The sequence below is a fragment of the Anthonomus grandis genome, chromosome 14 (genome assembly GCF_022605725.1).
Source record: "Anthonomus grandis grandis chromosome 14, icAntGran1.3, whole genome shotgun sequence".
Classification (NCBI taxonomy): Eukaryota; Metazoa; Arthropoda; class Insecta; order Coleoptera; family Curculionidae; genus Anthonomus; species Anthonomus grandis.
In genome coordinates this window covers 21,764,682-21,788,481 of record NC_065559.1, presented here as the reverse complement: position 1 = coordinate 21,788,481, position 23,800 = coordinate 21,764,682, and the positions used below count along the sequence as shown (strand labels likewise).

Genomic DNA, 23,800 nt, shown 5'->3' with positions numbered 1-23,800 from the left:
TTTTAGTTTCTTCAGGCTTTCTCCTTATATTGCTTTACCTCATTATTTATTACCTATTATTGCTTTACCTCACTGACTCAATGAAAATGAATGTAGTGGGTACATTCAATTTCATTTTTGACATACACTATCGGCAAAAAGTGGAGAAACAAACAAATTCTAAGCGGAAAATTTATAATTATATATTTTAATAAAAGGCAAAAAGTGGAGACACAATTTATTTATTTAATTTTTCCGTAGAGTACAATTAATATCGGATTGGAAGTCCCTTAGTGTTATAACTTCTATACACCTAGATATATTCTGGACTTATGGTCAACCATATTTTATCTAATTCTTAAAATAATTCATCCTGGTTTCTGAATTTAGCCTTGTTTTTTTGTCCTACACGTCGATCCAATTCTTCCCAAAGATTTTCATGGGGCTCCGAGCAGGCTACCTCATGACATTAACTCTATTGCTAGCTAACCACTGTTTCACAAGTACTGAGGTATGCTTTGGATCGTTATCGTGTTGAAACGTCCACAATAATGGCATGTTGTCTTCAGCATGTGGAAGCATTTGCTGCTCAAGAATGCGCAGATATTCAAAACGATCCATTTTACCTTCTACACGCATTAATTGACCAACACCTCTTCCTGAAAAACACCTCCACACTATAACATTTTCGCCGCCATGTTTTATAGTGGGCAAAGTGTATTTGGGATTAAGTCTACAACTCTTCGGATGTCATACTCACTTTACACCAACCAAATTGAATTTCCAAACAAATTAAATTTGCTCTCATCCGAAAATAAAACATTTTTCCATTTTTCCAGGGCAGTATATCTTTAGTCTATACTCGGTTTACCGAACAGATGGAGTGGTCACGTGATCGTTCTGCGCCGGAGGTGTGGCCTAGAGCCTCGATAGGGTTCATGACTTGGGGTTTTATTTAATTTTATTAGTCGAGCGGCTTTACATTGTTTTGGTTTAATTTTCTGATCATAATGATCATAAAATTATATTTTATAATGGCCGGGTTCATCAGAAAAAAGCGCTCCCTGAGCGCTCGATTGTTGCTCAGGTATGACAATTTTTATTGGTCCATACTATGATCTCCAGCACTCAGGTAGCGCTCGATTCTGATGAACCTGGCCAATTACACCCTAAATGTTTGACCTGGCACGATTACTTAAAAGGATTACCTGTCCCTTTTCGGTAAACCCCAATATATTAACATAACTTTGCATAACAAAATACTTAAAAGGGATTATTATATCATTATCTGGCACAACCTCAAAATCGGTTTTGACCCGTTTTACAGGCGACCGTATTATATTTAAAAAAAATCTGCTTACAAAGCAAAGCTGTACGGTAAAATAATTTAAAATAAGTAGGCGTAATTCTCCTCGTCTAAATCTGCCAAGGTTGCATCGATGGGCGGGCCTATATTTCGCGCACATCATTTACTCCATCTGTTCGGTAATCCGACTATAGCGGCCCTGTTCCTAAGTGAAATAAAAAGGTTCTTTGCTGGATGCCGCCCATACAGTCCCATTTCACTAAGGCGATATCGTATGCGAGAGTGAGACTTTTGGTAATTCTTGTTTAACACTACTAGCTGAAGCAAATGGGTTACTGGTTACAAACCTCTTCATTTTTCTACCTTCAGCATCATTAGTTTTTGGGTCTTCCGGTCTTGGGGGGGCTTTTTATAGTTTTTCTAATCTTCCAAAAGGGAATGACCCTGCTTATAATTGATCTATTAAGATTTAAATCTTAAGCTATTGAAGCTTGCTTTTGCCCACTATTAAATTTGTCAACAATTATTTTTTTTACATCGTCCCATAAGTAAGTATCCGCGGGGCATTTTTAAACCGATATAGGATACAACCTAGGAACCTACTGAACTCAATTTCAGTCATACAATTTGCAAAATTAAAAAGAGATGAGACATGAAAGTTTCATCACTTTTTGCCTCTGCTAAATCATAAAATTAAAATTATTTATAAAAAAGGCGAATATTTCAATATTTATTGGCAACAAAACAAAAAACTTCAGGCTCTCCCGAGAGCTGCCTTTACAACTTAAAATAATTATCATATATAATCTAAAATTCTAGATTTTAAATTATTTCTTTTTAGGCAAAACAGGAAAACTCAAAAGGTCTACCGCACTGGCTCGTATTTAACAAAAAGACTGGAACCTTCTGGGGAGTTCCTTTACCAGGAGACGAAGGAAACATACATATCAAGATACAAGTACAAGGCAAAGAGGTTCCACTAGAAACAATAAATATTCGAGTAGTAAAAGAAACTGACAAAGACAGTACAACGACTAACCAGTGTAAATCGAATGAGGACAACACTATTTTAACCTTTTTGCTGGACAAAAATGTTAGGACAATTAAACCAAAGCAGAGAGTGATTGCAATAAATAATATTGCCAAATATTTCAGACTGCCTTATGTAAGTAATTAGAACTTTTTATTGATAATTTTTTTACATAAATGTATTATTTTAGAGTGCCTTTACTATTAAACCACAACTGGAACTAGATGACATCACAGACAGCTCAGTAGTACTGGCTGGACCTGGCAATATCCATTCAAAAAGTTCAAAAATCTCATCGGTAATGGAAATTCTAGTGGGATGTGATGGTAGATTGTGGGAGTCTACTGCTTCGCTAGTACATAATCTAAAACAAGAAGCGAGAGATGGCACTATAGCTGAAGTTTTAAGACTACCGCTAATGGGTTGGAGGGTTAAGACTGAAACTAAGCCTATATTGCGAAATAAAAGGCAGACTAATGTCGAGGATTATGGTATATAGTTAAGAAGCGAATAATAATAGACTTTATAAATTAATTCTTAGGTAGTGGAGACTACGATGACGATTATTATGACGATTACGAAGACGATTACAACGAGAATGATGAAGATAACCTGAGTGGAGTAGAAGGGCATACCCCTATTTCCAGAAAACCAGCTACACAGCCAACATATCCTACTACCACTAAGGGTACTACGCCCACAAGTTCAACTAGCACTACTACCACAACTACTACGGAAGTATCCTCTACGCATGCGCATCGCCATCATCATGGAGAAATACCACTTGATGAAGAAAACGAATTAAATGTAAGTCATCTGCATTAAAGTAGGTATAATTTCACTAAAAATTTAACAGGAAAGTGAAATAGAACACCAACACGTATTTAGCGTAAGAAATATATTAATATCAGCCCAGCGCCTTCGGCTGTAGACCATCATCAGGGCTGTGACTCTATAAAAAAAAAAAAAAGTTAACAGTTTAAAAGCCATTACTTTAAGGATAAAAAAAGATGTTAAAATCTTAAAGAATGGTTTTAGCCCCTTTAAAAAAAACAAAAAAATAGAATTAAGTCATAAAATAAAAATGACGTGTTTCACCATTTTTTTAAAAAGTGCATAGTTTTGAAGCTATGATACATAAGGGGTGGTTTCTCGATGGAATTTCAAAAAATACCTTCTTAGTGGGCGCCTAAAAAACCATAGGAATGTTGTCCCCAAATTTGATATTTCTAGGTCTTACACTTTGGGCTGTACGTTGAATATCAGTCAGGACAAGTCTTTTTATATATACAAGGTGTCCATTTAATATTGCGGTATTCGATGCTGCTAAATCTTAAAAAGGAAACAATCTTTAATAGAGGGAGTATTAATTGAGTTAGAGGGGCTACTTTTTAAAATTAGTTTCGTTGATACAGAGTGTTCCATGAAAGCGGGATAAATATATTTTTTTTCGAAATGGGAGTAAAGACTCCCAGGAGAAAATTATTTTGCCCTAAAATGCGACGTTACTTAGTTAATAATAATTAAAAGACATTTTCAAGAAAATCAATGTTTCGCTTAAATATTAATATCTACCACCGACGTTTTTTATATATTTTTTTTAAATCTGAGTCCTTTTTAGGCTAATTTCATTTTATCCTTCGAAATTCCAAAATTTATTTTTTTTTATGCAAGGTGATTAAAATCGTTACTCACATAATGATATTTTTAATTTCAATTTTTGTGCTATTTTTTTAAATGAAATCTAGTAACTCGTTTTGATAGAACCTTCTTTTACCTTTAATTTGATACCAATAAATTTTCCATTATCTTTAACTGTTTTGTCAAAATTTATTCTTAAAGTAAAAATAATATATTTTTTCATAGGCATTACAACGTTTAATTTTACTTGAGAATTACTGGAAGCGTAGAGTATAAAAAACGAACTAGAAAAGAAACAGTTTTAAATGAAGAAATCAAATTAACATTTACCAAGTGGGTTGTAGAAGATACTACAATTAGAGTAAAACAAACACGGACTTCTAAATACAGAAATCTTCCGTAGAAAAATGGCACAAGAAAAATAAATATCACTCCCATCAAGTTCAGTTACATCAAGGATTCATCAAAAACATTAACAACATTAATTAGAATTATTATAAATAAGTTCTATCACAAAAATTGCTCAAGATGTCAATAATTTTGCTCGAAACACAAATCAGCCGTACTAGTCTAGGCGAATTGTACTTTTTAGGGAAAAAATTGCTATCTGGAAACTAACGACGGGAAAAGGTTTGGGGGGGTATCAGGAACGAGAAAAAAATTCATGCAGAAGCAGGTTAAGGGAAGTAAAGTTTTGGGGGGGTGAAAAGGGGTGAAAAATTGTACCTTTTCGATTTGCGGCGAAAGTCGACGTCAAAGAAAAAAATGTATAGTGGAGAAGTTGTAGATAATAAAAAAATCTACAACTTTTATAGAGGCCACTTTGTGACATAACCTCAAAATTTCCAAGAAAATCGCAAAAAATTGCTGTTTTTTAATTTTTTTGTTTTTTATTTTCCGACAAACACACTGATTTTGATCAAACTTGGCAAAAAGATACTTTCATGTGTCCTTAAAAACCACAAATTTTTTCAGACCGAAATATTGAAAATTTCCGAGATATTAAGTTTAAAAAAAAAAATGACGTTTTTTTCAATTAAAATTTGTCCTTCAAAAAATCATCGTAGGAGGTTCATCCAGGTCTCATTTTGTTTGTCTTTTTATCTACTTTCAGATAAAATTAAAAAAAATAGACTTGCCATTTAAAAATGTGCTCAAAAATGCAAAAACTAAAAAAATTTTTACAATAATTGTTAAGAATTTGTTTAAATTTTTTAAAAAACAAAAAATCTGATTACACCATTGAATTCTACGGGAAAAAATACAAAAAAACATATATTTTGTTATTTGATCGTAAAGTTAATTTCTTGATAATATTATTATAAACATTCGATTGCATTGATATACTTAATACTCCGGCTACTAAGGGGCGTGGGATCTCATTGATTTTACTATTTTTACGATTAATTTTCCCATTACTTAATATTTTACAATGTGCTGAGTCTATTTTCGAAGGTTACTGTGCCCAAATTCGCTTACTTCCAGGCCGTATGACTAAATTTTTGGCAAAATAGACAGTTTTTCCGAATTTTCCAGAAAAAATTAATACATTATCGACTTACCAACTTATAATAATGCATTTTAATATTTTTAAAATTCAAATAATCAATCACAGTAAGTTGTTTGGGTAAAAAATAATACGGTTGAAGTTATTATCAGCAAATACCTGGCTTTTGTAAGAAATCATTATGCCGAAAACAGTTGCTTCGTATTTGATGGGTACATCGACGATGAGGCAGGTGAAGAACATTCCACTGCAGTTTCGACAAAAGAATGGAACGTTTAAGACGAAAAAGTTCTTCAAACTTTCCTTCTTTTCGTCTTGAATCTCACACAAAAATAACAATTGCTCAAGATAAATTTTTGTCAAACGATAAAAATAAAATTGAATTGATAAAGCAGTTATCTGCAGCATTAAAGTTTGAAGGCTATACAGTTCAACAAGCAGAAGAAGATGCAGATGCTATGATTATAAAGACAGCAGTAGAGATCGCTGATAGCCACAAAATTAAAAACTCCGCAACAGGAGTTGACGAATATAAAAAAACTGTTGTTGTAGTTGGCCAAGATATCGACCTTTTAGTTTTGTTGAATCAATTCAATTCGGCAAATGCACCGATTTTTTTCCTTAAAGCAGGAGGAGGCAATGTAAGTGACAGTATTTACTCTTCAAACAGTTTTAAGTTTGAATGTTATCGGTCTATTGTCGCTTTTTTACTTGCTTCACTGGAACCATGGTCGATTTGCTTATAAAAACTCGGAACTTATCAGATTTAATAAAACCTTTTTACGAGTCCAATACAGATCCAAGAACTATTGCTCGAAATGGTTGCGCTTTAATTGCATCAGTTTATAACGCTAAGGATACCACATCATCTCTAGACGATTTAAGATTTCAGCGATACAAAGTATTGACTGCAAAGACAACTTTTCAATTAGAAAAATTACCACCAACTGTTGGAGCAGCTACACAACACTCATACAGATCGTATTATCAGCTTCAAAAGTGGCTTGGAAATGAAATGAATGCGACGAAGTGGGGCTGGAAAGAAGTAGCTGTGAATAACTCTAAAATGCTCGTGCCTCGTTTTACAGACATCTCACTAATACCTGAAGAGCTATTAAAAAAAATATCTTGTAGTTGCAAAACAAATTGTTCAAGCAACCGTTGTGGATGTCGTAAACACGGTTTGAAATGCACCGTATTGTGCACACAATGTGAACACACAGGAAAATGCTCCAACGTACACGTAATTGAAGATGATGTTAGTGATTTTGAAGACACTGTGCATGCATTCGAGCAACCAAGTATTTCCTTGGATCAAGAGAATGTAGAGTCTGAGCAATTTAGCGATGGAGAAGATTTTAATGATGATCAAGAAGAAATAGAATCAAACGATCAATTACAGGATGACGATGCAGCGATGAATTTAGTGAAAAGACCGAGATTAGCTTAATAGATTTTTATAAATAAAGTCAATAAAAAAATATTTTAGATAAGAAAATGATAATTTTAATTATTTACTTTAATAAAACACATTGATTGTAATACATTTAATAATAAATAATTTCAAACATTCCTTTTTCATAAAATTTATTGTGTATTTTTTCTGTTATACCATCCAATCAAATACTGTAATTAATTATTTCAATTTTAAAAATATTAAAATGCATTATTATAAGTTGGTAAGCTGATAATGTATTAATTTTTTTTGGAAAATTAGGAAAAACTGTCTATTTTGCTAAAAATTTGAAGAAAGCGAATGGCCTTGAAGAAAGCGAATTTGTGCACAGTAACCTTCGAAAATAGACTCAGCACATTGTAAAATATTAAGTAATGTGAAAATTAATCGTAAAAATAGTAAAATCAATGAGATCCCACGCCCCTTAGTAGCCGGTATTAAGTATATCAATGCAATCGAATGTTTATAGTAATATTATCAAGAAATTAACTTTACGATCAAATAACAAAATATATGTTTTTTTGTATTTTTTCTCGTAGAAGTCAATGGTGTAATCAGATTTTTTGTTTTTTAAGAAATTTAAACAAATTCTTAACAATTATTGTAAACATTTTTTTGAAAAAAAAAAATTTTAGTTTTTTGCATTTTTGAGCACATTTTTAAATGGCAAGTCTATTTTTTTTAATTTTATCTGAAAGTACATAAAAAAAACAAACAAAATGAGACCTGGATGAACCTCCTACGACGATTTTTTGAAGGACAAATTTTAATTGAAAAAAACGTCATTTTTTTTTAAAAACTTAATATCTCGGAAAATTGTAAATATTTCGGTCTGAAAAAATTTGTGGTTTTTAAGGACACATGAAAGTATCTTTTTGCCAAGTTTTATCAAAATTAGTGTGTTTGTCCGAAAATGAAAAATGAAAAACAGCAATTTTTCGCGATTTTCTTGAAAATTTTGAGGTTATGTCACAAAATGGCCTCAATAAAAGTTGTAGATTTTTTTATTATCTACAACTTTTCCATTACACATTTTTTTCTTTGACGTCAACTTTCGCCGCAAATCGAAAAGGTACAATTTTTCACCCCTTTTCACCCCCCCCAAAACTTTACTTCCCTTAACCTGCTCCTGCATGAATTTTTTTCTCGTTCCTGATACCCCCCAAACCTTTTCCCGTCGTTAGTTTCCGGATAACATTTTTTTCCTTTTTTGCTTAAAATTGGTACAATTCGCCTGGACTATACGTGCGAAAAATTTACACGAAGCGTTGAAGGCGTAATACGTCTAAAAGACTCGTGTATGCACTCCACCATATCTTCCCTAGTAGATTCGCATACGTCCCCATAAGAAGAAATCCAGAAGCGTTATTTCTGGTGACCTAGGAGGCCATCCAGTGGGACCTATCCAAGTTGAATAAATATGTATGCAAAAGTTAATTTCAATAACTAACCCAGCCTTTCAATTCATCTATTACCAAATTGGTGTATGATATGTTCCCTGACATTTGCAATAAAGTGAGCTGGTGCACCATTTAACTGTAGCCACATCCGATGCTTTACAAAGTCGGGAAGCGCGGAAAATCCTCTCTTAAGAAATTTTCTTCTTTTGTTCTTCTTCTCCTGTTACACGATTTTCAAAAAAGTATGGATCGAAAACAAAATCATGTACTATTGCACCCCAAACATTGATGCTCCATCTGTGTTGAAAATTATTGATAAAAATTCGGTAAGGCTTTTCTGTGTCGTAAAAATTAATGTTATATAGATTCACAGAATCATTTCTATTCACAGATTCATCATTGAAAGGCTCAAATTGAAAAAATATACTCGCCGGCAGAAAATTCCGCCACCCTGAAATATTGGCCAATTTTGATGTTTTATAAATTTTTTATTTTTTATCAGATTCTCACGATTTTGCTATCAGTTTTTATATACATCTGTTGTGATTTTTTAAAATCATTTTGTAAAGTAGCATTTTTCGATTAGGCTATATTATACAGGAGTAAAACAAACTGTTGTTTTTTCTCGTAATTTCAAAAGAACCTTTAGGAAAATCAAGGTGGATAATTCTGTTTACATACTGTTCCTTATAATCTTTGATGTATTCTAAACGTTTCGATTTTTGATTCACTCCATTATCTCATTTCTGCTGCGAGCTGCAAATTTTTTATTAAAACGCTGATTTGAAGCTTATTTTTAGATAATTAATGTCAACTTTTCGGTTAAAAATTATCGACGTTGGCTAAGGACGCAATTAATGTGACATAAAGTTTGACAGTGTCACTATTATAATTTGTTGTGTGTCAATATGGTATTAACTCCTGCAGACGTTGGTAAAATGATTGCGTTAATAGAGGATGGCCGTAGCAAAAGTTATGTCGCCCGTACTCTGAGATTTCCGCGGTCTACAGTTCGAAATGCCTGGAAGGTATTTACAGACGGGAATTTTTACTAGACGACAAGGCTTTGGCAGAAGGAGAATGACCACTGCAGTTGACGATCACTTTGTCACCATTAGTTCTTTAAGAGATCGAAGATCTACTGCTGTGTGTCTAAAAAATGACTTGCGAATACTTCATGGAGTAAGTGTAAGTGAAAGAACGATACGTAGAAGATTAGCAGAAGCTGGACTTTATTCACGAAGGCCAGCAAGATGTCCACAATTACTTCCTCGGCATCGACAACACCGACTGAGGTTTGCAAGATCGCATTTTGAGTGGACTCTAGAACAGTGGGCAAACGTACTATTTACAGATGAATCCAGGGTTTGTTTAAGGACGCCGAATGGTCGTGAGCGGGTATACAGACGTAGAAATGAAAGATATGCTAACTGCATCATTTCAGAACAAATCTCATATCGTGGCGGTTCAGTCATGATTTCGGCGGGTATTTCTACCAAAGCACGCACCAATCTTGTATTTATTGAAAATTAAGCTCTAACCGCCCACCGGTACATTGAGGAAATCCTTCAAGAAGTTGTTGTCCTATTTGCTCCATTCATTGGGAACCAATTTACATTAATGCATGATAATGCTAGACCTTACGTTACACATGTAGTGAGCGAATATCTGGATGAAGTTGGACTCCCAAGATTGGAATGGCCGGCATGTAGCCCGGATCTCAACCCAATAGAACATCTTTGGGATCAACTTAAAAGGGCCGTTCGTCGTCGTCCTGTACAACCACAAACCTTGCAAGACTTACGACTAGCGCTGATCGAAGAATATGAGGCTATTCCTCAAGAAAGAATAAGAAACCTTATTCATTCGATGTCGCGAAGACTGCAAGCTGTTATTGCTGCGAGAGGAGGAAATACACGCTATTAAAATTGTTTTTTTTTTAATTAACTTTCTGATATATCTAGTGTTTATTTCTCTTAATAAAAATACGCTTCAAATCAGCGTTTTAATAAAAAATTTGCAGCTCGCAGCAGAAATGAGATAATGGAATTAATCAAAAATCGAAATGTTTAGAATACATCAAAGATTACAAGGAACGGTATGTAAACAGAATTATCCACCTTAACTTTCCTACAGGGTCTTTTGAAATTGCGAGAAAAAACAACAGTTTGTTTTACTCCTGTATAATATAGCCTAATCGAAAAATCCTACTTTACAAAATGATTTTAAAAAATCACAACAAATGTATCTAAAAACTGATGGCAAAATCGTGAGAATCTGATAAAAAATAAAAAAATTATAAAACATCAAACTTGGCCAATATTTCAGGGTGGCGGAATTTTGTGCCGGCGAGTGTATATCATTTTCTTCTGCTTGATTTTGTGCCCATTGACAAAAAGTTATTCTTTTTTCAAAATCATTTTTGGCAAGTTCTTGATGTAACTGAGCATAATAGGGATAATATTTGTTTTTTTTTAACATTTTCCCGTGGACGATTTCGATATTTCTAAGTTCTCACTTATTTGTAATTTAAGAAGTATAATTTCCGGTGTGGCAACGATCGACATGGTGATTACCAATTGGATTTCATCATTTAAAACTGTTTTCATTCTGTTTTTTGCTTTTCGTACTCTACGCTTCCAGTACGCTTGAATCGTTCTTTTAATTTCGTCAACACTCCATCATCAGGATGTTGGTTATTACGAAATGTTTCTTAATAACTCCTTGAAGCCAAAAAATAGTTTCCAAGGCATTCACCGATAACGTAAATCATATTTACCAATTCTCGCTAAGAGTAATTAATTTTAATTCAAATTTACTTAACATGAATGATAAATAAACATTATAATTGACATGCGTCACACAACAAAGAATAAATGAATTATGGCCAAATTTTTACTAATAAGAAAAAAAAATATAATTTTTTAAATGAGATAAGCATCAGGGATTAATACTATTATTATTTTATTATGGTTATTACAACTATTAATTTTTTTTCTTACTAAAACGTGTTCGAAATGGAATTGAACAGAGTGACAAAGCGCTTGTCATTCTAATTCCATTAAATATCTAGTAAGTGTTTTCGTCGTAAGTATTATAATGCCTATAAAAATATGTGTCACTCTTCTTTTAACAACAAATTTTGAGAAAATGGTTAGAGATAAAGACTAACTTGTTCGTATCAAATTGAAGATCAAAGAATAATTTATCAAAATGCGTTACTAGATCCAGGGCGTTCCGTTTAAAAAAATAGCGTAAAATTGAATTGAAAATGTCACTATTTGAGTAACGATTTTGAACACTCTGTATAAACAAAATAAATTCGAAATATAAAATTAACTTAGCCAAGAACTCATAGATTTTTCAAAAAGATAAAAAACGTCGGTGGTAAATATTAATATTCAAGTGATTTTTGTGAAAAATTCCTTAAATTCTTAATAACTAGGCAACGTCGCATTTTAGGGTAAAACTGTTTTAAAGGTAAAGAGGAAGTCAAATGGGACTCTCATTTAGGAAAAAAATATAGGTGGTTCTATTTAAAAAAAAATCAAAGTATGTACCAAATTTTATATGTATCAAAGTTTAGCCGCAATCAAGCACCGCAATATTAAATGGACACCCTGTATAGATTATATTGTCAACAACCTTTGGATTATAGCCATTGTTAACTGCTAATTGTTTGACAGTGTTGATTTCTTCATTATAGTTAAAAGGGCTTAAAGGGGTGTTAAGAGCTCTGTACACGTAAAGGATGATTCGAATTAGATGGAATAATATGGTCAGTTTGAGTCGGTTTTCGATAAATTTTAAATTCTAAGGTACCCGTGTCAGTTTTTGAAATATTTAAGTCAAGAAAATTAATGCAATTAATTTCGATAATAATAGGGTGTAAGTTATTGAGGAAATCTAAAATAATATTTAGTTGTGAATTTTTAGAGTTAATTATGGCTAGGCAATCATCCACATATCGGACCCATTTTCTAACTTTATTGTCAGCTAGTAGAGGCGATAGTAATCAAGGGTTCAAGATGATTTAGAAAATGGTCAGTTAATAAGGAAAAAAGGGAATGGCCGTTGCCGTTATTTGAGAATAAAATAGAAAATGAAGAAATCTTGAGAAAGGCAAAATTCAACAAGAAACAAGGAGCCTCAAACTGTCCCAGTTACTCTCACATATAGACAAAGGCAATTTAGTTACATTTTGTCAATTTTAATGATGTTTAATTAAATTGACTGCACAAATACCAATTAGATTTACTTCCGATACACCTAAAAGTTACTACAATTTAATGATGGGACATCGGCAGCAAACATCGATGTTTGCCATCAAAATATCGGTAGTAATACATAGATGTTTAGTAAACATCGATGCTATTATTTTAATATTTTTGATTTTTTAGGGTGAAATTAGATATCTAGTCTCCATGTGTTTTAACTATTTTATTTTATAATCTTTTCTAAATCCAATTCTGCAATGTTACATAAATGTAAATCAGTGTGATTTTTAGAATATAATAACGAAGTAGAAAAAACTTAAAAACCTCCTTCCAATAAAATGTGTCATAGACCCAATATTTTCTATCTATGGATTAAAGAAACAGAAATTGAGTAATTCGATTGCCTTTTAGCAAGTTGCGCTATTGAGTTACAGTTCCTCCGACTTTGGAAAAAAAGACGTTCGTAGCGAGAACCGCCAATACTTTTTTTTAGTTTGTTGGTTGGGCCAAATTTGGAGACAATTTTCTCATAGAACCTAGTATGAACTCGACAGCTGTCGATTCGTAACTTCAAGAATCGTTCAAGCATGAAAAACGTCGAGTTATAACGTCCTGTTTAAGTGTTAACTGATATTTGTCACTTTCGTCTTTTTGTGCTTTTCGTAATGCATCATTTGCAGTAACGCTTTGCTTAAACCATTTTACTTTTTTGATAATTTCGCATAATTCAGCACTCTATGTTCAATTACTTTTGTAACTAAAATTTAATATATCTGCAAAACAAATGATATGTCTTTGTTTACCGGAAGCGATGTCTATGGCTTTCACCATATTAGCTGCACCATCAGTCACAACACCAGAAATTTGTTCATCTGGTATGTTCTATTTTTGACACCACCTCTTTAACATTCCCGCAATATAATCAGAGGTATGACGTTCATTTAACTCATATATTCCCAAGGTTGTGTCTAAAATTTCCTTTAAGAAAATAATAACGTCACACCAAGAAAACTTTTAGATTTCATAGTTTCCGTCCAAATATCCGTTGTAAAGTGAAATTTTTTCTAGAAAGATACTCGTGATTGCCGTGTACTTTTCATCAAGTAGATTGCCAATAATTTTTCGTGATGTATTGTGGGCAAGTAGTGCGCATAAGCTGCACAAATCCTTCATTTTCAACTATATTAATGGGCTGATAGTCACGGCATATCATGAACAAAAGGGAATTTGTTATTTTCAAATGTCCTCTGCCACCAGGTGAGTGTGATTTCAAACTTGAGAAACCTTCAGTTATTGTTTTTTACCAGTTTTTGCTAAATGATGGATGGGAGATTGACCTATCCTCCAACTAGAATTATTTCTATTTGTGAAAAGTTTGAAGAAAATGATGTCCCTGTGTTCTCACTCTCTTGGGTTGTGGCTATATCGGTTTCAGTATCTGCACGCATATCTTCTGTGTCACTATCAGAATCTACAATCATACCCGTATTGGTAGTCGTAAGTCTAAGAGTGGTAATTTGACTAAACCCAGATGAAGTTGAAGGAACAGCATGATCAGATTTAGTTTGATTTATTATAAGTTGTAAAGGAAGACCACAGTATTTTTCTAAAATATACTTATGCATTGCTTGAAAGTGACATTTTTAAGTTAGTTGTGTTTCCAGAAATTTTGATTAGCTTGGAATGGAATCCACAAATAGTACATTTTCTAATATCACATCTTTTAAAATACTGCCACAAATTACTTTTTTTTTGGCATTTTCTTATATCTGCAAAGATGAAAATGCCACATTTAGTTGAAGTTTTAATGTTTTTTAATTATTAAATAATAAATAACAAATATTTTTATTATAAAGGGTGGCCCATAAGAAAATTCATTTTTAAGAAATTCAGTAAAAAACAACGACAATGTTTTGGTATTGTTTATTGACTGAAATATATAGAGAGTACAAGGGAATTTATGTTTTAAAAATTAAATCGTCCAAATGATGTCCTCTGCGATGACGGCACTCCTCCAATCGTGTGCGGAAATTTTGGAATACCTTAGTAAGGATTTCTTTTGAGATTAATCCAATTTCCTGTTGGATATTGTCCTTAAGTTGAGGTATAGTTGTAGGATTATTACAATACACTTCATTCTTAAGGTGTCCCCATAAGAAAAAATCAGCTGGAGTAAGGTCCGGACTTCGAGGAGGCCATGAAATATCGCCTTGCGAGAAATGAGTCTTGCGAGAAACATTTCTCTTACCACTGCAATACTCAAGTTGGAAGTATCTATCTTGCTGAAACCACGTATTTAGGTTATAGTGGTGCGAGTTTTGCAAAAATGGGGCTAAAAAATTCCTTAACATTGCTGTGTAGCGTTCCAAATTCACAGTAATGGCTCGGCCTCGATTATCTTCAAAGAAGAAAGGTTCAATAATTCCCCACTTAGCAATTGCAGCCCAAACAGTCACTTTCGGAGAATGAAGTGGCTTTTGATGTTTCACGCGCGGATTCTCGGAACTCCAATAACGATAGTTTTGTCTATGCATAAATCCATTTAGATGAAAGTGAGCTCCATCGGAGAAGAGCATATTCTCAAATCTTGAAAAGTATCCAACATTACATTTGGAAAAGTCATTCTTGCTTCCAGTTCCGAAGCTTTTAATTCTTGGACTAGCTGGATCTTATAAGAGTGTAGTTTCAAATCGAGATGTAACATTCGTTGCAGACTCGTCCTCGGAATCATTAGAGTTGAAGACCGTTTGCGAGTCGACATTGTTGATGTAGCACGTACCGATTCAGTCACTCGTTGAACATTTTCGACGGTTCGTGTTGTCCTTGGTCGACCTTGAGCTCGAGTTTTCTGTATTGAACCAGTTCTCTCAAATCTTCTAACTCACTGCCTGATTAGATTTGAACTGAGAGCCTCATTAATGTCATGCAGTCTAAAATGTCGACAGAAAATTCGACGAACAACTACGTACGCATGATTATTCTCATAATACGCCCGAACGCAAAAAGCACGCTGCTCTCCCGTATACTGCGGCATCGTTACTAAACATAGATAAACAGTTTATAGGGGTTAATAGAATAGAAACTTCCATATAAAAAACGTGCCAACAAAATTAAGACGAGACTAGCGGCATCTCTCGAGAGTGAAAAAAGTAAAAGCATATGAACGCGTGTGAACAGTAGAAACCTCCTTAAAATTAAAGCTTCAATTGTTTAACTACTATTTCAATTTTTCGATACTAGATGGCGCACGACACCCATATTGGCGGGATTTTTAATAGATTGATATCTTTTACAAAAATGATATTACATTACATAAATAAAACGAAAATTATATTTTCCCGAATACATACTTTATTGCTTAAAAAATACAACATAATATTTATACATAAATATAGGTATCAACAAGTAAATGGTAGTAGAGAGCGCTCTTAGATTTTTGTTCATGATAAAGCCATTTTAATTTTTTTGCAAAACATTTTTATAAAAAATAATAATTATGTTCCTAGCAAGTAAAATACATGTAATATTATGTATGAACAAAATTTTGCAAAATTAGATAATGCAAGCAACTAAAATTTTTTTAAAGCAAAAATCAAAACCATATATTATAATAAGTATAGTTGCCTCCATCGATATTTTATTTTGGTCACCTGTTAAAAAACTTGTAAAACAATGCGAATTATCTACTATAACATTGTTTGACAAGTGGAAAACTGGTTTTTTGACAGGTGACCAAAATAAAATATCGATGGCGGCAACTATACATATTAGTTTTTAGATTAGGCAAAACCAGAGAAGTCTACATGGATTGATAGAGATAAAAAAAAACTAGTACATACTAGTTAAATAAGTTTCCAACACGAGGGTGTTTTAAAAAACTTTTATTATGACAGGGTGTGACCGACTTACAAGACATACGAGCAAAGAGTTGTTTAACAATAGGTTACATGAGAATATATAAGCTTAAAGTGATTACAAAGCATAATAAATTGAATATAAAGCATAAGATAAATAATTAATTAATAAGCATATTTAAATATACAGGTCGTCAAAATTATACATATAACTCCTCCCGCCTAAGACGAAAACAACAGGGATGAAGGGCTGTTTTCGGATTTACCATTGGTAGGGTTGTTAGCTTCTTCTTCTTTTTCTTCTTTCTTCTTAATTAGGAGTTCGTATACTGCAAAGGCAATAGTAAAAACAATTAGCAATAAACCAAGGGTAGTAGCGAAACTCCAAGTAATAGGGTGGACTGGGTCGTCATCTTCCGGAATGGTCTTCAGTAGTTTAGCTTGTTCCTGTAGTCTTTGGACATGGTTGAAATCAATGGAATCTAGTTGAATAGCATCGGAGTGAAGTTTAAATTCAATATTGTCGAAATTAATTTTTGGTAGATAGAAAGGGCTGCTTTCCACAGTGTCTTCCTTGTTCATTAATTTGGATCCAAGTAGACTAATACCACAATTATAAGGTATAGAAATTAGGCTTGGTTCTGTCACGAAGAGGATTTCTTTATTCTGGCACAGCTTCTGGATTTTAATCTTGGTAGAAGTAGGTATTACCAAAATATGTTGATTGGTAATAGGGCGTATAATTGGTGTGGTTACATTTACATTGAGTAGTTGGCATTTCGTCATCTCAGCTTTCTTGATGAGGGTAGTAACACAATCATTGAGTTCTGGATTTAAAGCATCTCGGCATATGTAGAGGTTTTCAATCTTGGGACAAGCTTCATCTTGGTATTGTTGTGAATAAGTGCCCATCAAAAGGTAGGGTGATTTGGGTACAATTAAGGATTGGTTTATAGGAACTGAGAACAGGTGAAACAATTCAAATGATTCTTTTACGAATATTGGAAAATGAATTGCAAAAATTATTTTATTTTTTGAAAAGCTGACTTGTAGTCCTGCTAATTGATAATAGTAATTAAGGTCCTCTAACATTAATATTTTATCTGTACCATAAAGGGTAGATAAATTTGAAACTATTAGTTCTAGTTGAGAAGCTGACAGTATTGTGCTGTGCAGGGTATTTAATTTTGCAAATGAGATTGCATCTTCAATGTTATCTAAAATTGTTATAAAACTTTGACAGTTAATAACTATATGGTTTATAGTATTTTGTAATTTTAGGAGTATTGAAATATCTGTTATTGTTTTGTTCATTTGATTTTCAAATTGATTAACATGTGCCTGTAAAGATTTTTGATTTTTATTTAATATGCTTATAGTATTGTTGTAATTATTGATTAATTCTTTAGTTAAAGACATTTGTAAATTTAATTCCTTTTTATAAGTATTTTGATTATTACGTAATTCTTGAATAGCTTTTTCATAGCGTTCTCCATCATCTGAGTCCAGAGTACCAAATAACCATTTTGAGGTTTTTCCTACAACGTTTAATAGTCCACGTTTCGTTCTATGCGGTTTGATATTATTTAATTTAATTTTTATTTCATTAATTAAATATTTTGCGTGCGTAAGCAAATTAAAAGTATTTATATGATGCATTAACATTAAATTGATTATATTGGTATTATTGCAAGAAGCATCTAAAATATTATAAGCGTTTTCTAAATTACTAAGTTCTAACAATAAGGGTTCTAAGTCTATAAAATTTATAAATGTATGCTTATTTTCTATTACTCGTGCATTACCAAGGTGGAATGGGAGTAAGGGCGTATTTATAGGGGTGACTGATAAGTCGTTCTTAGTCTGATCCGTCATCTGTTGTGTCGGTGCAGTTATCAGTAGTGCGATATATGTCATCATCAGGGGGTTCATTTTCCTGCGGAAAAGAAAGTCTTTTAGGTTTTTGAATTTGTGATTTATGTATGACTTTCTTTTTATTCGAAATAACTTTAGTTCCGATATCTTTCTTTACAATTTCTATTTTCTTTCTAGGTTTATCCTTTGATCTATGAGCTTGTTTGTCATTTACATAAATTTTACTACCAGAAGGAATGTCAACGGGGGTTTCACGTTTTTCATTTTGTTTTTGGTTTTGTTTTATTTTAGTATTTAGGGATGTTTTAAATATATTGTCATATATTATTTTAAGGCGTTCTCTTCGATCCGTAATGTATTTATTGAGAATTATTTCATCAGTTAAATCGAAGGGGTCTAAAGATTTTACACGGCCATTGATGATGTCAAATGGTCTCTGTTTTGTAACACTATGATATGCAAGATTATAGCCTATTACTGCGTATAACATAAGTTGCTTGGTAGAGGCATTGGGTTCTTTTAGTTTTAAAACTCTAAATAAATCTATAAGGTTTGAATGGACTCTTTCAACAGGGCTATTACTGTTTGAATTACCGGGGGTGGTAAAGTGTATTTTTATATTATGTAATTTGCAAAAATCAATCATTAGTGATGTTTTGAATTCGGTACCATTATCGCAAGTAATTTGTTGTGGTAAACCGTGATGACTAATAAAAGTACATAAATTATCTAGCACAATAGTTGCTGTGCAACTTGGTTCTAATGGGTATGCTTGAGTATATCTAGAAAATACATCTATTATTGTAAGAAATTTTGTGTTACAAATTTGAAAGGTGTCTATGTGAATAGATTCTAAAGGTTCAGAGGGTGTAGGTGTCAAAGCAAATTTAATTTTAGGTGGATGTCGATCGTATTTAGCTTGCTGACAAATTTCGCAATTATTAATATATTCTGTCAAATCATTCTTCATATTTGGCCAGTAATATAATGTTTTTAGGGACATCAAGCATTCGTTTATTCCTCTATGACAAGTTTTCTCATGGTGGTTAGTTATTAGTTTTAATTGCATATCTTTATCTATTATATCATTTAAAAATAATTTTGTCATTATAAGTTTATAAGAATTATGTCTAAACGTATTGGGTAGTATTACACTTATTTTATAATCTAAATCATTAATTTCCGATTTCATAATGTAGATACAATGTACTACTTTTGGATTTACATATTCTTTAAAGAATTTTATAATTTCTTGTTCATAATTATTTGTTAATGTTAAGTGATACCTATTTTTATTATTAAAATGAATAGTTTTTAAAACGTTAAATTTTTCATTGGATTTTTGTGTAATAATGATTTGATTTGTGTAAGTGTTCAAACAGTTCTCTGTTGTGGGTATATTTAGTATTGGATCTTCATTTGCTGAATGGACTGTATTTCCATCAGATTGTTGATTTTGAATATTTTGAGTATTTTGAATATTTTGAAGGTTAAATGGGGGTCTAATTTGAATGTCTGATATTATGTGGATTTTCTTTTTGGTTGGGTCAAATATATTTTCTAATTGATCTAGTTCTTCAATTGTTACATCTTCTGATTCATTAGATAGGTATTGATTTATATCATCTGAGATATCGCCAGGGTTTCCTGAAAGTGATTGATTTTCTATTACATTAATCTCTATGCGGGATAGTGCGTCTGCGTTAGTATTTTGGGTTCCCTTTTTATATTTTACATCATAGTCAAATTCCTCTAATTTAAGTCTCCATCTTACGAGACGTGAATTTGGTTCTTTCATATTAAATAAATATTGTAAAGGTTTGTGGTCAGTGATGATAGTAAATTTTCTTCCAAAAAGATATGGTCGAAAGTATTTAGTTGCCCAAACAATAGCAAGGAGTTCCTTTTCTATTGTTGAATAATTAAGTTCTGCGGGGTTTAGTGTCCTAGATGCGTAAGCAATAGGTAGGTCTGAGCCTATTGTTCCTTGGCTAAGTACAGCTCCTATAGCAACATTGGAAGCATCTGTCGTAAGTAAGAATGGTTTCTCAAAGTTGGGATATTGAAGTATTGGGTCGTTGCATAGTATGTTTTTACATATATTAAAAGCTTCAACGTATTCTGGTGTCAAATTTATTGTAGCTCCCTTTTTTAGACATTTTGTAAATGGTTTAGTTAATTTAGCGAATCCTTTTATAAATCTTCGGTAATAACCTAGCAATCCTAGAAAAGATTTTATTTCTTTTGCTGTTTTTGGAATTGGAAATTTTTGTATTGCGTCGATTTTCTTGGGGTTTGGTTTTATGCCATTTCTAGTTATTACGTGTCCTAAAAATTCTACTTCGATTCTAAGGAATTCGGATTTGTCTAATTGAATTTTTAATTTTGCGTCTCTAAGTTTTTCGAAAACGTATTTTAGGTGTTTTATGTGTTCTTCAAGGCTTGTAGAGAACACGATAATGTCGTCCATATAAACTAAGCAAAATTTTCCTTGTATATCTCTTAGAATATTATCCATTATTCTTTGGAAGGTTGCCGGCGCGTTTTTTAAACCAAATGGCATTCGAACATATTCGTAATGTCCATTTTCTACTGTAAAAGCGGTTTTTTCAATTGAATTAGGAGACATTTCTATTTGATGAAAGCCGGATGATAGATCAATTGTTGAGAAATAAGTACACCGTCCTAATTTATCTAAGATATCATTAATATTGGGTAAAGGGTAACGATCGTCTATAGTTTTGGAATTTACATTTCGGTAGTCGTTTACTATTCTCCATTTTTGTTTTCCACTGGAGTCTAATTTTTTACTAACAATCCAAATTGGACTACTCCACGGACTTGAGCTTGGTCTAATAATACCGTCGTCTAACATTTTATTTATTTGTCTTTGTACTTCTTGTTTATGTATAAAGGGGTATCTATAAGACTTTGTATGTATGGGAATTTCGTCGGTGGTTTTAATCTCGTGCTTTATTTTATTAGTAAAGGTTAATTTGTCATTTTCTTTGTGAAAAATATCTGAAAATTCTTTTATTATTTTAAAAAGTTTACTTTTTTCTTCAGGGTTAAGGTGTTCATGTCGGATTAAATTATTTATATCAAAATTAGGTATCGATTTATTTACATTATAAGGTTTATTTTTCAAATCTTCTATATGGAAAAATTCAAAATTTTCTTTATGGAAATTAGGTAAAATATGACCTCTAAGTGGTTCATTTAACTCAATTTGAATATTCTTATCGCTATAATTAAAAATGTCAACGCGTGCGAATCCATGTCGTGCTGTTGTTAGTGTCTCAGGAAGGTATAAGTTACCTATTGTTGTCTCTGGTAAAATTATATCCATGTCATCATGTGCTACTGGAATCTTGGCACTTAATACTTCGTATGCATTAACAGTAATTTTATATTTCTCACGCTCGGGTTGTCGATAAAATAAGGTTAATGAATTATTTTTGCTGATTAGTCTTTCGTTAATTAAATCTATATTAAACCCAAAGTTCTTTAAGTCATTTAATCCTAATATGCCATCGAAATAATTATGAAAGTCGTATAAGATAAATGAAATATTTTTATTTGTTTTAAATTCGGGAAAAGCTGGAATATCGGCTTTAAATAAAATTTCTTTCTCTCCTACGCCAGTTTTTAAGGTAGAGGAAAATTGATATATTTTGTCTGGATAGTGTTTTTCTGCGATTGATGGTCTTAGTAGAGAATGAGAACATCCTGTATCAATTAAAAGTTTAATAGGGGGTTGTTTTATTTGTAAATATGGTAGGCTATTAATTGTTTCTACATTCATATCGAAAATCATTTGTGAATTTCTGAAGGGCTGGTTATCTGAAAATTTTCATTCTCATTATGATTTTCATTTAATGTTAAATCATTAAATGATGAATAATCATAATTGGGGTCATATTCGGGATTATCGTTACAATTATATGATTCATAGTGGTTATTATGTTCTTGATCATTATTACCAGAATAATATTGATCTTGGTTAGACATATTATCAGAATAATAGTCATTTTGAATATTATCGGCATAATATTCTTCTTCGTTAGGATTAATTTCTCGTTTATTTTCAAATTGGTATAGTTCTTCAGATATAAAGTTTCTTGGGCCTGTTTGTCTGAAATGATTTTGATTGTTATTGTTATTATTTTTATTTTGAAAACTCTTTTGAGAAGGCATAGTATAACTTGTCCTTGTGGACATAGGTTCTGGTTGATTTTTAGGAATTGCTCCTGTAGGTTTAAATACATTTTGAGGAGGGCCAAAAACTTGTCTATTTGTTGGTAATGGTCTTTGAGGTAATTGTCGAGGTCTAATATCTACTGGGCCTCTAGGAAATTCAGGATTAGTATTAAATCTTTGATTATTGTGTATTTGGTTTAGATATTGTTGGTTACTATAATTATTTGGGTTTGGATTGTAATTGTTATAATTAGGGTTATAATTTGGATTATAGTTTTGATTATTTGATCTATGATAATTAATATTATTGGGTTGGTACTGTTGTCTAGTATGATTATGATTTGGTTTTTGTTGGGGTTGTTGTTTGTTATGAATAGGTGTCGGTCTAATTAAATTTTGGGTATATTGGAAATTTTCTTCTTCTACAATCATTGTCATAGCATTTTCAATACAGTCTGGACTTTTGAGTCGAATTATACTTTGTAAAGGATTTGGTAATCCGCGTATAAAGGTTCTTAAGCATACGTTATCATATTGTCTTAAATGAATTAATTTGGTACCTTCATCCATTTGAGTAGATGGGTAACCATTGATTTTTTGTGCTAATAAACTTCTTAAAACTTGTAAACGTTTTCCAAATTGTAAAGAAGGTTCATTTTTATAAGGGGTTGCCATAAAAAGATCCTGTTCTAAACACTCTAAGTTTCTTTTGTCGCCAAAACAGTCAAATAAAGCGTTTTTAATTTGAAGCCATGTTACTAGTTCTAATCTACAACCTACTAGAATTTGAGCTCTTTCAATTAACTTCATGCGAATCGTACGTATCAAATAATTTTTTAATACTACGTCATTTTCATTTCCATAAGTTGCAAATAAGAAATCAGCGGCGGAAATAAAGCTATTTAGGGTATTTGGATTTCCGTTGTATGGTAGAATAGTGTCTACATACATTTTTAATAAAGTATAATTAACATTACTTGAAGCATTTGTTTCAGGCATTGTGAATTGATTTGATGTTTCAATACTTTCACTTATAGTTTCTTGGTTTAATCTTAATGTTTGTGAAAATGTATTGATTAAACTATCAATATCTTCAAAATTAGTATTCATAAAATATTATTTTGACTAGAAATGTTTTCTTTAACTATTATATCTTAAATCTAAAATTCAAATTAAAATCGTCAAAGCAAAATAAAATGTGCAATTCAATATCGATTTGGAATATATCTTTTCCGATTTAAAAAAAATCAATTAAAATAAAATAAAACTTAATACTAGACTATTAATTGCTCAATCGGAGAAATTAACAGAACTTTTCACCTGCTCAAACGGAGA

At 32.1% G+C, this 23,800-nt stretch overlaps 1 protein-coding gene across 4 annotated transcripts in view; it reads left to right on the top strand.

Annotated features, from left to right (window-relative positions):
* Window positions 1-23,800, top strand: part of LOC126744358 (dystroglycan 1) — a 252,399-nt gene that overhangs the window by 179,845 nt on the left and 48,754 nt on the right. For all 4 annotated transcript variants that reach the window (XM_050451734.1, XM_050451736.1, XM_050451735.1 and 1 more), the window contains 3 exons: window positions 2,127-2,450; window positions 2,506-2,806; window positions 2,857-3,122. In XM_050451734.1, the coding sequence (XP_050307691.1) occupies window positions 2,127-2,450; window positions 2,506-2,806; window positions 2,857-3,122 (891 nt within the window). The remainder of the gene's footprint in view (window positions 1-2,126; window positions 2,451-2,505; window positions 2,807-2,856; window positions 3,123-23,800) is intronic.